General features: G+C 37.8%; 1 protein-coding gene across 3 annotated transcripts in view; it reads right to left on the minus strand.

The window, feature by feature from the left end:
* Nucleotides 1–2,286: 2,286 nt before the first annotated feature.
* Nucleotides 2,287–15,733, minus strand: part of SLC30A4 (solute carrier family 30 member 4) — a 30,721-nt gene continuing 17,274 nt past the window's right edge. For 2 of the 3 annotated variants that reach the window (XM_036032977.1, XM_028507510.2), the window contains 5 exons: nt 12,679–12,832; nt 10,829–11,030; nt 10,128–10,233; nt 9,192–9,326; nt 2,287–8,306 (listed from right to left, as the gene is read on the minus strand). In XM_036032977.1, coding sequence (XP_035888870.1) covers nt 8,152–8,306; nt 9,192–9,326; nt 10,128–10,233; nt 10,829–11,030; nt 12,679–12,832 — 752 coding nt within the window. In that variant the 3' untranslated portion in view covers nt 2,287–8,151. Of the gene's footprint in view, nt 8,307–9,191; nt 9,327–10,127; nt 10,234–10,828; nt 11,031–12,678; nt 12,833–15,733 lie in introns of those variants that run through there. The other variant, XM_036032983.1, reaches the window with a different exon arrangement.

Below are 15,733 nucleotides of genomic sequence, written 5' to 3' on the forward strand. Positions count from 1 at the left end.
CTGGTGGTTATGTTTATGGTATCTTTGATTTGATCACTTAAAAATACACCTAGCAGTTGTAAAGTAAAAAAAATTAAAAAGTCAAAGGTGGAAAGATAAAGTGGGACTCCTTACCAGAAGAATATAGGTTTAGCGAGTAGATAGAAACTCAGGACAGGAGAAAAGCAGGCGTAGGCTGCAACATATCGCTACATATTTCAGATTCTTCCCCGAGGGGCCTGCCTGTCTTTCTTCACCCTCAGAATTCTTGCCCTATGCACACATTTCATTTAGACGTTTTCCCCCCTTCAGTGATCTTCATAGGGAATAATAACTTAAAGGGCTGAAATATGTTCAGGGCTTTTAGGGGAGCGCCAGTGACTTTAGGGAAGACAGCTTGGTCAAATGGAGGCGGTGAAATCGAGTACTGTTCTGGTGCCTCAATTAAGAAACAGTAAGCTTTGGGCTACTCTTTCACCAAGCACACACATAATTACATAAAGTTGAGTGCTCCTAAACTATTATACTTCCATTACTTTTACACACCTGTTATCTAAAACATTGCTTGTGATTTTAACTACACTAGTCTACATTGGTTCCTTTTTGTATTAACACATTTACTAGTTTTACTAACTATACTTAAGAGTTGTCTGTGACCTTCTATTCCTGTGATGCAACTCTACTGCTCTGACTCTGGGCAAGTCACCGAACTTCTGGATCATTTCATTTGCAAATGAAGATTATAATGTTCTTCAAGGTACCATCTTGAGATTAAATAATACATATAAAGGGCACAACACAGTATCTGAAATGGAATAAGGGTTCAATAGATGTGAACAATTATTATTTACCCCGTAAACCAAAAGTCGACTATAGTTTGGAATGGCTGATGCGTGGGAGACAGGATAGTGGTGGTGGAGAGGATGGAACTGTGGGTGGAGAAACAAGCAGTTACCAGATGAAAAGGATTTTGTATGCCATGACCAAGAAGATGGACTTTATCCTACAGGCCACAGCTTAAGCCACCCATGATGTGAGTGTGATCTATCTGTAGGGGTGAGGTTATGGCCCGAGATATTCCCCCCAAACTAATATTGTTTCATTTCCTGTTTAATTTTAAAAACACATGGGAATTTTGTGTTTTATTCTATAACATGTTCAGTGGGAGGAAGGTGGCCTTCAAAGGTCAATTCTTGGTTGAATAAAATGGATGGCATTTGGGACTGGTCTCAATCCACTTGAGAGAAAACCATGTCTAGTCATTGAGCCAACTTTTTGAGATGTCCTAGTTTCAGTATTCTGGTGTCTTAAAGATGAGAATGATTCTAAAATCGATATATATATTGATGGCCAAACATTATACATTCTATAATACTTTTCCTTAGGGGTCTAAAAAAATCCTGGACTTTGGAAAATATCCTTACACAAAAAAAGCAAAGAGAGGGTGGAATAGGCTTGTGTTCTGATTATCCTGAAACTCCAGTCACGCTGTCACTGGTGAGGAGCCTGTCAGACTCAGGCTTTCCCTGTGGCTTTCCCTGCATCTTTCCCAGGCATGTCTGCTGGATTAGTGAGCGGAGGGCAGGAAGCTCTCGTCTTCACTATGCTTTGTCGTGCCTTGACCGAGGTCAGACATTGACCGTCATCATGTCATCACCGTTTGGAGGCAAATATCCCTGTGACCATTTTCCTGTCAGCAGGTTTCCTCTGGAAAGGAGGTGGGGCGGAGGTGACAGAGGAGGGTGGGGTCAGGGAGTCAGTCCTAGGAAAGTTGAGGGAATAGGAGTCTATGTTGTTCTAGGGCTGGCCTTACTCTCATGTGGTCTATTAAACATTTCCTACTTTTAAAAAAAAAAAAAAGACTTTATTTATTCCTAGAGGGAGGGGAAGGGAAGGTGAAAGGGAGGGAGAGAAACATCAATGTGTGGCTGCCTCTCACACACCCCTGCACTGGGGATGTGGCCTTGACTGGGAATTGAACTGGCAACCCTGTGGCTCGCAGGCCCATGCTCAATCCACTGAGCCACAGCAGCCAGGGCTAAAAATTTCCTACTTAAAAGAAAAAAATCCTCCTCTCTTACCAAGAAATAGCTCAATATATTTCAGAGAAAAACTGGCCCCCACACATTTTTTCCCATAGTGTCAGCATTTTGTTAAAGTGAACAAAAGTGTTTTTTTTTAAAAAACCTACAAGACAATGTGCTGAAGCTGGCAAGTGAAATGCAGACAAGAGGAATTTGAAAGTCTAACCAGAACAAGTTTTTGAAAAGTTGAGGACAGCAGACATGAAAGCTATTTGGTAACTTACAGAGTATAATCTTTGTTTTATTGGGTGATAACCATAGGGCAAACTTTACAGTTTGTTCTTTAAAAGTCACATGAGAGCCTTAAACCACAATGCTGCTAGAAAATGGTATGATTTTTGGTGATATTTCACTGAGGCTGAATTTTTAAGCCTCCTAATCTTAAACACAGGATCCACGGTAGAGATGACATCTCGTCACAAGGCTTCACACTTCCTCTTTACACTCAGTCTATTTTATAGCTCATAGCAATGAGGATAGGTCATAGCTGAAACTGAATTATAACAAAACATAATTCTACTAATATATTAAATAAAGCCAAAAATTTAGCATAAACAAAGCTTGCAAGGCTGTTACCCTTTATTTTAGCATCTGACATGAACCAAAAAAATGACACATCAAAATAGAAATAGAGCCGGGCAGATAAACAACATGCGACATCTCTTTATTTGCTACTATAACTTAACTAAAACTTTATTTTATTACTATTTGCAAAAGTAGTTGTCTTTTCCTAGGTAACTAGAAAACTTAAAAAACCATTTTAAAAGCCCCACGACCAATTTTCATCTTATTTAGCAGATAAAATGTTATTTTTCATTTGTGAGCTTTCAGTTGGCACAAACTACATAAGGTACTCAACATACATTTTTATTTCCTTTATTTTGGTTATAACTTTAGTGAAAAATTCTAAAAATCAAGGGAATAAAGCTTTATTATGAAAAGCATTGTTACATGATTCTTGTGATCGTGGTGTTCTGGGTAGGAAGCTGCTTTGCTAGTGAACATTAGGTGCAGCATATGGTACACAGGTAATATTTGAAATCTTGCTACTCTTCTCCTATATTTCTTCCCCAAACTCCAAGGGGGATAAAGAAAAGAAAAAAGGTCAAGGGAAGAAAAGAACCTCTGCTGACTTAGGTAGCTTCAGAGGTACCAGTCTAGCAACCTCTAAGTGGGCTCTCAAAGGGCTTGCTGCATCTAAGTACGCGGAGACAGCCTTCAACGGCGACACCACGTGCGGCCAACCTTCTCCTGTGAAGGGACCGATGATACAGGTTTCATACTTCTGTAACTACTCTGCCACTGCAGCATCACAGTGGCCAGACGATACATGGTATGATTGCATGAGTGTGGCTGTGTTTAAGTGACACTTTACAGACTTTGACATTTAAAGTTCATAGGATTTTCACATCATACAATATTATTCTTATTTTAAAAAACATTTTAAAATGTAAAAACCATTCTCAGTTCTTTGGGCCACACAAGACAGGCTGCAGGCCAGACTTGGCCTGTGAGGCATTGTTTGCCAACCCCTAGCCACACACTCGGGACATCGGCTCATTGCTCTCTGGCTTCACAGCGGTCCTCACCCATCTTACTTTCTCAGGGGCTTCTTGTTCTTTCTGCTGGTGTTGCAGGGGCTAGAGGGACATTAAAAGTGACTGATAGAACTTAAAAAGATGAAGGTTCTTTTAATACCTTTTATCCTATCTGATTTTTTTCAGGCTCATTTCTTAAACACCTAAGATGGTATTATAACCTGAGATTATAAAACTAGATAGGTTATCTATTTCCTAGTGCTTTTCTTTTTAAGAAGATTATGTTTTAAGACCTACTACTATTACTGAATCAATTAAAAAACTTGGAAATCTAATTTAAGGGACTGTACATTTCTATTCTAAGAAACCACATGGCAAAACAATACTTTATTTAATAAATGTACAGGAAATTACAATTTAAAAGTTGCAAATACAGTACATATACATATACTATACTTTGATTTTAAATTACATGGACAAACACCAGCTTCAAGAACTTTCTAAAATCAATCATATGCAAAATACTGGTTTCTGAAAGGGTAGATGTAAAAGTATATACAATTTCTTAAAACTGTGATATGGCTTACTTAATAACACGTGTTTACATGGAGCAGCATGGCTTTCCAGATACACAGTATCTTCTAGTACAAAGTGGACGCACCGGCACAGTCCAATGTTCTGTTGCAGTTATTTCAGCACGGATTTCACTGCAGTATTTAAATTGACACTGTCAGAGAAAGTCTCCATAAATGTTTTCCAGTCTTGCAGAAAATCAGAAACCTTTGGTTGGTCCTCACAGTATGATTAAAAGAATGGGTTAAACCCATTGTCAGCCAGAATTCAGCGACAGGCCGGCCCTAATGCACAGACACAAGTCAACACTGTGGAACTCCCAGTTTCTTCTCTCCAACTTCTGCGCTCCCGCCAGCACCACCAATATCCCTGGTTGCTGATCTGTGAAACAAACCTGAACCCCTGCCTGGGGGACTCACCTAAGAGATCTGCAGTTCAAGTTTACAAATGGTATTTTGGTTAGAAAGATATTAAGCTTAATCAGTGACTTGGAGATCAGACCTGCCTCCTCTCAACACAGCATACAGCAGGGTGTCACTATCCATCTGTGACTAATACCCAAATGGCTCATGAGTTCAGAGAGGTTCAAAGACAAACTGAACCATGTGAACTGATCCTATACATATGAACATATTCTGTAATGCTAAATTTACTATATGCAAGGCATAGTCAGCAAAAAAAATTGCCTAAAAGCTTATTTTAAAGGGGCTCAAATTCTGTAAGAATACCTTATTCATTATGATGACCTAATCATACAAAGAAAATATATTTAGCTAATTTGTGCTCGCTTCAGAAGCGAATGATGATCTCTCCTAGAGCAGCGGGAGTGGTTGCTGGAGAAACGCAACCCAGGGCCGCACTAGCAGCGACCCTCGCGTGCGGTTGCGCAGTCCTCACGTCAGTTTCTGTCGCCCTTATTTAGTGCGCAGGGAACCCGGATCAGGAACAGCCAGCTGGTAAAAAAAAAAAAAAGTTTTCCTTACCTAGAAACACTTTTATAAGACAATGTACCCTTTTATAAGTGGTGCATTGTCTCTGAAAGATGGTTTTTCCTCACATTAAAATAAAAGGGAAGCTTATGTCTATGTCTATTCTGGGAAAATTCTACCAAAGATAAACACTGTCTGTGGGGACATCTAGTTCGAGGGACTGAACCAGAATACCGAGACTCCTAAGATCAGGAAACTTCGTTTTAGAAAATGGCAATAAAGAAACCAACATTGAAAAAGAAACAGAAAAATAAGAAATCCAGTGAGCTGGTAAATAATACTGTTGGGAGCCACAAGCTGTGAAAATCTGGGCTCATGTTACACAGGCATAGCTAATGGAAAGTGTATGTGGGAATTACAGTCACTTCTGGTTCTGCATTTCAAAGTTCTCTGAAATATGCCTCCTTCAACTGCATTCCCCACATTGTACTTCTAAGGCAGCACGGTCATCAACAAACAATAGGTCTTTTCCTAAAATAAATCAGAAGGCTACATCTGGCCAGAGTTGTGAAACACAGGTTTAGGTATACAACTTTGATCATTTGCAAATATTAATTAAAACATGTTGCACTGAAGAGCGGCCCAGTTTTTATGTTACGATCTGTTCTCCCAGTTGCAAAATGAACCGTGGTGCACGGACTGCCCTTCTTCTGAGAGCTGGCTGAGGAGTGGAGCTGGGGGCTGGCCCTCGGTGGCTGGAGGACAGACCGAAGGCTCTGTTTCATAAGCTGGGCAGTCCCTTAACATTGCATCGGTTAAGTTCACACCTTTCTCTGCAGCTTTTGTCAAATTATAAAAAATTAAATCTGTCAATTATCAAATCTCACAGACCCAGTAAAGTACAAAATCTGTAGTTCTTGCCACAAGAAAAAAGCACAGAAAACTTTGTGTACTTAATTTAAATAGAACATAATAATTAAGACTCACAGAAGTTTTCAGTGTTTATGCATTTTACAAAGGGATCCTTTTCAATCCTCAAATGGATTTTAGACTTTTACCCAATAACTTTTCAAGGACAGGTTGATGTGAAAAGTGAGACATACCCACTTTAGATAAAGGACTGGTGACGAGAAACAAGCTCAGCAGACGTGGGAAACGACTGCAGGCGCGGGAGCAGCCACGACCACACACTGCACGTGCTCCTCCTTTCTCTTGCAGGGACACAAAGTCAATAGATGCCCGGATGTGCACTGACATGCCTCTCATTTATTCTTACCTGCCTTCTATATTTAAGAGTATTTTTTATTTAAACAGTTTATATCTCCTGAAATTTTTGAAAAATTCAAATCATTATTTCAAATGGATTCATAATAAGAATTCCATAAAATTTTCCATTCAATTCACCAACGCTGGGCTTTATTAGGTACCATTAACCCTCATCAACTCTTTTGTTGGATACCATCAACTCTTAACAATTTTTTAGGTAAATCCAGGTTTTGTCTTAGGGTTACTTACAGTGAGATACTTGGTAGAAAGATGAAATCTGTTTCATAATCTTCACCTATGTTTTAAGTCATCTGCTTGTCTATCTAAGATTTCATTTCACAACCTGTCTGGGACATTGTTACTTTACTCTGATTCTCTGCTGAAAATAGATTATTAAGGTACACAAAGACAACAGCAAAACCAACAGTTGCAAAATGAAACATGAATATTCACAACTGGTTAATACAACTGTTATTAATTAGGTTGCCTTCTGCTTAGAGACTTCTGTGCTCAACCTCCCTACCACATAGATTTAATGTCCATCCTACTCTGGGGCTTTAAAACATAAATACACACACATACAAGAGTAAAAAACCCTTAAAGGTTTTGTCTTCTCAGAGTAATATCTTTACCCAATCTCTTTCGGTATTTCTACTATGGTACTATTGGAAAACCTCAAAATTATATCTTATGGTTTCCACAGTCCATGGAGAACTCCTAACCCGTATCATCAAACAGAAACTCTCCCTGGCGGAACGCAGTTAATCTACATTTGAGAGGCGGGTACCCCAAACTGAACCTTAGCCCCTCCAGAGCTCCACCTTGAAAGTGCACACACAGACTAACTGGCATGGAGGCAAGAAGAAAGGTACCAAGCAAAACTTCTGTATAAAACGTAAGGTAGTTCTTAAGAGGACAGAGCATCGTTTACGTTTTACAGTCTCACGCTGTTCTTAAGATAAATTCCATGAACAATAAAAGTAATTTCAAGACCTAAATCTGAAACTTCATACCCCATCCTTGCACCTATATTTTGTTTAAATGATCATACAGTAATTTCAGTTTAAGACTAACTTCTGCCATTCAGAATAATACTGAAAATGTTTCCTTAGCAATTTAATGACAGTGACAAAAATTTGGTTCTGATAAGATTACAAATAACCAAAAGTGTTAACTTTGAGATTCAAAACCCTGTAACATTTGGAAAAACTTGTTTATAAGGTATCACAATAACATTAAGACTTATTTGTGAAATAAAACTTTTCTGAAACACTAAGGAATACATGCTTATTCCACTCTGGATAATTACTAGTACTTTCTGAAATCTGTTGAGAAATAATTTCTGTAAAAAGACAGTTGGGTGTCAAATTCCAGAAGCTGAGTGTCAAGATTATGTTTTAAAAAATTCAGTTTTCCAGCATGGCTTGATATAAAATGGGCTTTAAAAAGGGTTTTTGAATGTGAATACAGAATTCTTGATGCTTCTTTTATGACATACACTCTGCTGTAATTAATGAAGTATGGTCTTGGATTGTCTTCTCTGAGGTATCTGTGGAGTCACATCTCATCCTGTAAACAATGTTTTGGAAACATCTTCATCTACAAATCATGGTGGAGTCTCCTTTTCCCATCAACAGAGACGAGCACTCGCAGGCTGGCGGATCGGTGGGTGGCATGGACACAGCTGTCAGGAATCCCATGTTCTCACTTAGGTGTGCACTTATTGCTCTCACGTCTGTGACTGCAGGGTGAGTAAGGCAATCGTCCCCCAAACATCTAAAATTAGGAACCAGAACTCTGACAGTTTGCACAAGTTCTGTCCACGTCTTGCCTGTAACTCTGAAGCTGAACAGTACATTTATACATACCAAACGTGCTCAGTAATAAATGCTTGGCTTTTGACTGTACTTCCTCCCATTTAGATGAACTTCCAGGAACTGCAATGTCAAGAAAATATTGTTACTATTCATTGTACATCACACATTACTGAATAAGACACAGGAAAAACAACCTTAGAATACTGTGAACATATTTTTATTAGTTTGATTTCTACCCTCTTGAAGTTATTCTGTTAGAGAAGTGTGTCAGTTTACAAAGCTAGATAGGCTTCTCATTATCCCAATCTCTCCAGCTCACTCTCAGGTAGAGAAAGAAATCTAGACATTAATTACAAGTCTTTCATCTTTTGTACCTAAAGAAAGAAATCTCATGCATGTATTATTTTGATAAAAAGTAAAAAGCAGTCATCTGTGAAAGGATTTACAGAAATAAAAACATAGGCTCTAGCTTTTCATATATAGAAAAAGCATGGTAAATATACTTAATGCCTTTATTTTTTTAAATCCTCACTCGAGGATATGTTTTATTGATTTTATAGAGCGGGAGAGTAGGGGGAGAGAGAGCAAGAGATGTGAGAGGAAAACATCAACATGAAAGAGAGACATCAATTGGTTGCCTCCCTCACATGTCCCGACCGGGTATTGAACCCGCGACCTAGGTATGTGCCCTGCCTGGAGATCAAACACTCAACCTTTTGGTGGGATGATACTCCAACCATCTGAGCCATCTGGCTAGGGCATATACTTAATGCCTTTAATCTGAAGGCAAAAGTCTATTTGTAAGGTTTCATCTCAAAGAGAGAAAAAATTATTGATCCACTATAAATACTGACCTGCAACTCACTTTTCTCAGTGAGTTGAACCCACACCTCTCTTACAACAACTCTTTCCAGCAGAAAGGTCTTCCTATTTAACTATAAGCACAGATGTTTAATTCCAAAGACAGAAGCCCACCCAGCCCAGTAGTTACCACCAGCCACATACTTAGCTGTATGTGTACGATGGCCATGGGTTTTCCCGAAGTGAGAGACCAGACATTTAATTCTTCCACTGAATGAACATCTTCTATTTTCATCAAGGCTTCTTTGATATACTCTACATTCAAATGCCTTGGTACACCTATTAGTTCAGAATATATCAATTATAAGTAAAGTTTATTTTGGAGAAAAAGTTATACATTACTGGTAGGATTTCCCCCCCCCAAAAAACCAACTAGCTTTGCCAAATTCACTTCACATTAAAATACATTAATACTTTTAAGATAAACCATGCACACATATAGCAGTATATACACAAAAGGCCAATAAATATTTTAGAACTGTTCATTCTCGCTAAAAAGGAATGCTAATCAATCCAGAATACTTCATTTAACAAATAAGCTAGGATTAAAAAAAAAAGAAAAAGGAACATCCAATGATGATTAACCTGCTGTTGAGAACTTAAATTTACATGATTATCCATAATATTAGTAAGGCAGGGAGGGATACAGAAAGTATAACAAAATAGCAAGTTAAATTGAAATTAAGAAATTAATAAATAAATTACTAAACATACTTGCATTAGAATCAAAAGAGTTTCATTGTTGTCCTCATGCCGCAGTTTATTAGCAGCATGGCCTTAGGCAAGTTAGGCTAGCCCTGTGAACCCCCTCTGAACCTTGGCTTTCTTGTTGGTAAAAGGGGACAATGATGTCTGTCTTTCCTTCTTTTGTTAGCTAATATAAGGGTCAAGTGGGTAACACATAGGAGAGAGTGTGCATTCATATATATTATGTATACATAAGGTGGTGTTCCTATAGCCTAATAAGTATCAGTCAAAAAAAAGACAAGACATGGCTCTTGCCTCAGAGTGTCCCCTCCCGCCCCCAATCTGACTTAGGGGAGTAATAAATCCGCAGCGGGGATATTAGAGAGATCTTACCTTCTAGTATTATAACTATGGTGTCCCATATGATGCGAAATGTTGTAAAAGCCACAAGTAAGGAAAACACATATGTACAGATGGGATCAGCGATCTTGTATTCTGGCTGTAAGGGGATAGATCAACATTGTGTGGTTAACTACTGACAGACATGGGACAGGCTGTAAACACAGTAAGGCCTACTCTGTGGCCTGTTCTTTCATTAAAACTTGGATATTGCAATTGAGAAACTCCGAGATTATTTAAGTATCTTTCCTCATGGGATCTATTTTCAGAAGTCGAATGGTTTGTTCTATTATTTTCCTCTGTGCCTTCTCTAAATTTTCCACCCAGAACCATAGAATATCAGAGCTAGAAGGACTTTTAGAAGTCATCCCTCAGATTTAAGGCCCCCCCCCTTCCATTTTAAAGAGGAGGGAGATCAAGTTTAGAGTTGTGGGGCAGGGACAAAGCTTAAACTTGAGTTCTCCAGAGAAGGCACTACCAAAGCCAGTTACAGATAAGTGACCTCGTGATGTGATAACTATTGTGTTTAGTGCTGACAAAAGAGCCATATGGACTGGCGGCTCAGTTAGGCCTGTGCAGACGCAAACTGAGTAGGACTGGCCCTGGTGTCCACTATACTGATAAAAGAAAATCACCTTTCATTTTAATGTTGAAATTAAATGTATTTTAAAATAGAAAAATTGCAATCACATTACCTTGAATCGTATGATGTATGCAGCGATTAGCACACCAACACTTTGAACCAAATCCCCCAAAGCATGAACAAACGCCGCTCTCACTGCCAAGCTATCCTGCCCGTGGTGCTGTCCACATCTAGAACCTGTGGTAGGAGAATTTGAAGGCAGGGAGTGGGAATGGGCATGATGGTGACCAGACTGGTTCAACAGAAACCCCATTCTGTTAAAAATAAAAGAAAACATTATTATTCTTCCTAACACTATTGATAAAAATATTTGTGACTAACCAGACACGAATGAGGCAACATGGAACTCATTCATTTACTAAATACTTGAGCACTTTTTATGCATCTGGTACTACGTTAGGTGCTGGGGTCAAAAGAGTGAATGAGACAGACCGATCCCTATCCCCATAAAGCTTGTTCCAGCAGGGAAGGCAGAGGAGTACACAGATAAATTCCTAATGCACTGCTGGGCCAGGAGAATGCTTTGAAGAAAAAAAGGAAAGCCCTGCAAGAGGATGGAGAGTGACTGGGAGAGCAGTCAGGAAAGCACAGTCTGAGACTCCATCTGAGCAGAGACTTGAATGAAGTTCAGAAGCAAGCGGTGGTGGAAGAGTGTTCTAGGGAGAAGCAGGCCAGGGCAAAGGCCCTGAGATACAAATGTGTTCCATGTGCTTAAAAAAAAAAGCAGGGCAGCCATTTTGGCTAGAATAAAGTGAGCGGTAATGCCAGCAGGTGAGCTGGAGCAGTATATAGGATCTTATTAAAAAGGCCAGTAAGGAATTTTGATTTTATTCTAAGTATGAATGGAAGCCACTAGACAGGGACTAGCAAACCACAGTCTGTGGACTATAAATAATTTTTGTTTTTGTAAACAAACCTTTTTTTACAGCCTGTTTTTATAAATAAACTTAAAAAAATTCCTCACCCAAGCATATGCTCATTGATTTTAGAGAGAGACAAGGAGGGCGGGGGGAGGGGAGAGAGAGCTCAGTGGGCTGCCTCTCCTATGTGCCTGGACAAGGGATTGAAACTGCGCTCTAGGTATGTGCCCTGACTGAGGATGGAACCTGCAAACTTTTGGTGTGCGGGACAACATTCCAACCAGCCATGTCACCCAGCCAGGACTGTAAATAAAGCTTTATTGGAATACAGGCATGCTTGTTTGTTTACATAATGAATGTGGGCTGCTTTTGTTCTATAATAGGAGAGTAGTTGCCAAAGAAACTGTATGGCTCTAAGGTCCTAAATATTTAGTATCTGGCCCTTTACAGGAACCATAGTTTTTAGGAAAATAGTTGGTAGTTTAAAAAATCTCAACATAAAAATATTTTAAAAATTAAATTTAAAAAACTTTGTCTTATTTAAATTCCTGATTATTAGTCAAACTTTAGCATATCTGAGCAAACTAATGAGGACTTTATAATTTCAACAGTGTTTTATTAACATTTATAAGAAAAACTGATGTACTGTATAATCTATAAAGATATGAAAATATCACTATTACTAAACACATGTATAACAGTCTCTAAGTTCCCACTATTTGAGAATATTGATGTTAGAACGATGTAGAGTGTATGCTGTTACAATGGTGGATACATGTCATTGTACATTTGTCCAAACCCATTAATATAAACCATGGGCTTTGGGTGGTTACGATGTGCAGCATAGGTTCATCAGCTGTAACAAACGTAGCACTCTAGCGCAGGATGTTGATAATGGGGGAGCTGTGCATGTGTGGGGGCAGGAGGTGTTTGGGAGTCTCTGTACCTTCCTCTTAATTTTGTTGGGAACCTAAAACTGCTCTACAGAGTAAAGCCTATTACATTTGTTAAAAAAAAACCAAAACCAACAACCAGAGCTTACATTATGTTAACGGCAACTCCAACAGCTGCAGTAATAAGCATGATATCTCCATTTATTTCATATTTCATGTGGATAGTTCTTTGGACAGCTTCATACAGGAGGAATCCCATAAGTATATATACCAACAGCACACTAATCATAGCTGATAAAACCTCTGAAGGGAAATATATGAAAAACAAATGCATTTGCAGCATGGTTATTATACCTCACACCAACTAAATACTGTACAATCTTTTATGTATTTAGAGCTCCTTTCGTCTTAGAAGATAAAAGCAGTATATCATTTTTGTTGTTTTTCTTTAGAATTTTAAAAACAGTTTAATATAGAACATTTTTTAAATTGAAGTATAATGACATAAATAAATTTACATTAGTTTCAGATATACTATATATATGTACAATATATATTTATTTGTTCAAAAAGCATTTAGTAGTTTGATCTGAATCCCCCACTAATTCACTCCTACCACTCCCCGCCCTCCCCTCATCTCTTTAGGGTCAAATTATGTGTACTTATAGACTGTACACATGGGAAAAACTGAGAAAAAAAATACTTGTAACATACATGATGACAGACTAATTTCCTAATAGATGAGTACACTTAACAAATCATAACAAAGTGAACAACCCATTAGAAAAATGAATGAAGGTCATAAATACTAATATACAGAAAATAAACAGAAATGGCCAATTTATCAAAATACAAGAAATTCAATTAGAATAAAATTTCTTTTGGGCTCTTACTAAATTGGTAAGGATTAATAAGTTGGATAATAGCCAGGATCAGCAAGGACACACTGGTGGAAGAATCAAATGGAACTACCTTTTTGGAGAGCAGTAAGCAAAACTGGTCACGATTTAAAATGCATGTGTTCCTTGATTCTAGGAATCGATCTAGTAAAAACGCACCCATAATATGCAAAGACATCTAGAAGGTTTTTCACTGCAGCTTTGTCTGTAGTACCAAAAAGATCTAGAGACATCTTAAATGTTCACCAATAAGGAACTTAATGGATAAATTATGATATACACATATAATGGGATACCATACAACAATTTATATATAAAAAAGAAAAAATAGGCAAATTGATAAGTACAAGAAAGATAGCTAAGAAAGTGTTACATCTGGAAGTGGGACTAGGAACTTGGAGAATTTATTTTTCACTTTATTCTTTTTGGTAATGTTTGAAATGTTTTAAGTTTTTAAGTACAAACATGCATTACCTTGAGATTAAATAAAAGCAAACACATTTTTATGCATACAAGTGTACATGAGTATGCTCTAACCCAGGAATTCCTCTTCTAGGAATGACATACACGCTCATGCCAACTGAGCTGCACACGTGCAGCACGAGGCATGTTATGAAGCTATTCGTCAAGCTCTGTGTACAACACCATTTGAACCAATAAAAAAGTGGTTAGTAGAGGCCTTGTAACATGGAATACTATGCAGCTGTAAAAAACAAATAAGACTCTTTATGTTCTGATAAGGAATAATCTCCAAAATACAGAGTTAAATGAAAAAAGTAAGTGTATGATGTTACCATTTGTGTGAAAAGATAAAAGAATATATAAAAATAATGATCTATATATGCAATCTCTGGAAGGATATACAAAATGCTGGTAAAAAACTAGTTATAAGGAGAATAGGCTGAGGAGACAGGATGACTTTGAACTATATATACTTTTATACCATATGAATTTTTACCATGTGAGTATAGTGTAGAAATAATTTTATATCTTTTCAAAATAACAAAAATAGGTAATGTGAAATATATATTAAAATAATTAACCAATATTATTATATAAAACAAGTGTTGACACTGAAAACAAGAAAATACTTTTAAAGAAAATTTTTCCTTTAGAGGCAACAGACATTAATCCTGTTAAGTGTTAACAGGTGGAAGAATCTGGAAAACTGTAATGTGGGTCAACTCATCGCTCAAAGGTTCTAGGCAGTTCAAGTACTGGACTTTGATACACTTTTATTCCAACCTATAAATTACCAGACAGGAAAATTATCTAGAAGTTATAAGCTGTTTCCTGAAGACATCTCATTAATTTAGATGAAACTCCAATAAAATCTTGTGCCTTAACAAAGAAATATTGGGATAAAACAAAAAACACAATTACCAGTTGAAATCATGGTACACCTATTCCTGACATGCTAATAATGATCACACTTCAAAAGAGGTGCAGGGCTGAAGGAGACAGGGAGAAGACCAGCAGAAACATGCAAAGCGGTGGAGAGACAACCATATTAAGCCCAGACTTTAAGCTCCTAGAGGACACGGCCAAGTGACATTCCATGTCCTATTTACCATAGCACTCAGCAGGGTGGCTGCCACGTAGCAGGTACTCAAATACTTATGATAAATTTTTAGAATGAAGTTAGGTTGAGCATGGTAAGATAAAAGGGAATACAAATTAAGGTTCAGCTGAATATGAATAATAGGTTATCGCAGTCACCGATTATCTGCAGTTTCCCTTTCTGTGGTTTCAGTTACCCACAAACAACCTTGGTCCAAAAATATTAAATGGGGAATTCAGGTATAAACAATTCATAAGTTTTAAATTGTGCACCATTTTTGGTATGATGAAATCTCACACTGTCCCACTCTGTCCCACCTAAGACGTGAATCATCCCTTTACCCAGCATACCCGTGCGGTCTATCTGAGCTTCCTGACTAGTCACTGGGCAGTCCTCTTAGTTCTCAGACCAGTTATCTCTCTCTCTCACACACACACACACACACACACACCCCACATTCATGTAACTTTATCATAGTATATTGTTATAATTGTTCTACTTTATTATTTATTGTTGTTAATCTCTTGCTGTGACTAATTTATAAATTAAACTTTATCACAGGTAAGTATATATAGGGTTTGATACTAGCTACAATTTTAGGCATCTACTGAGGGTCTTGGAATATAGCCCCTGCAGATAAGGGGGGACTACTGTATTTATTAAATACCCCAAAACAAAAAGTAAGTAGGTTAAAAGAGAAGAATTAAGCCAAATACAAGGCATAAAACACATGAATTTCTTAAG

The sequence above is a fragment of the Phyllostomus discolor genome, chromosome 1, assembly GCF_004126475.2.
Source record: "Phyllostomus discolor isolate MPI-MPIP mPhyDis1 chromosome 1, mPhyDis1.pri.v3, whole genome shotgun sequence".
NCBI classification, from domain to species: Eukaryota; Metazoa; Chordata; class Mammalia; order Chiroptera; family Phyllostomidae; genus Phyllostomus; species Phyllostomus discolor.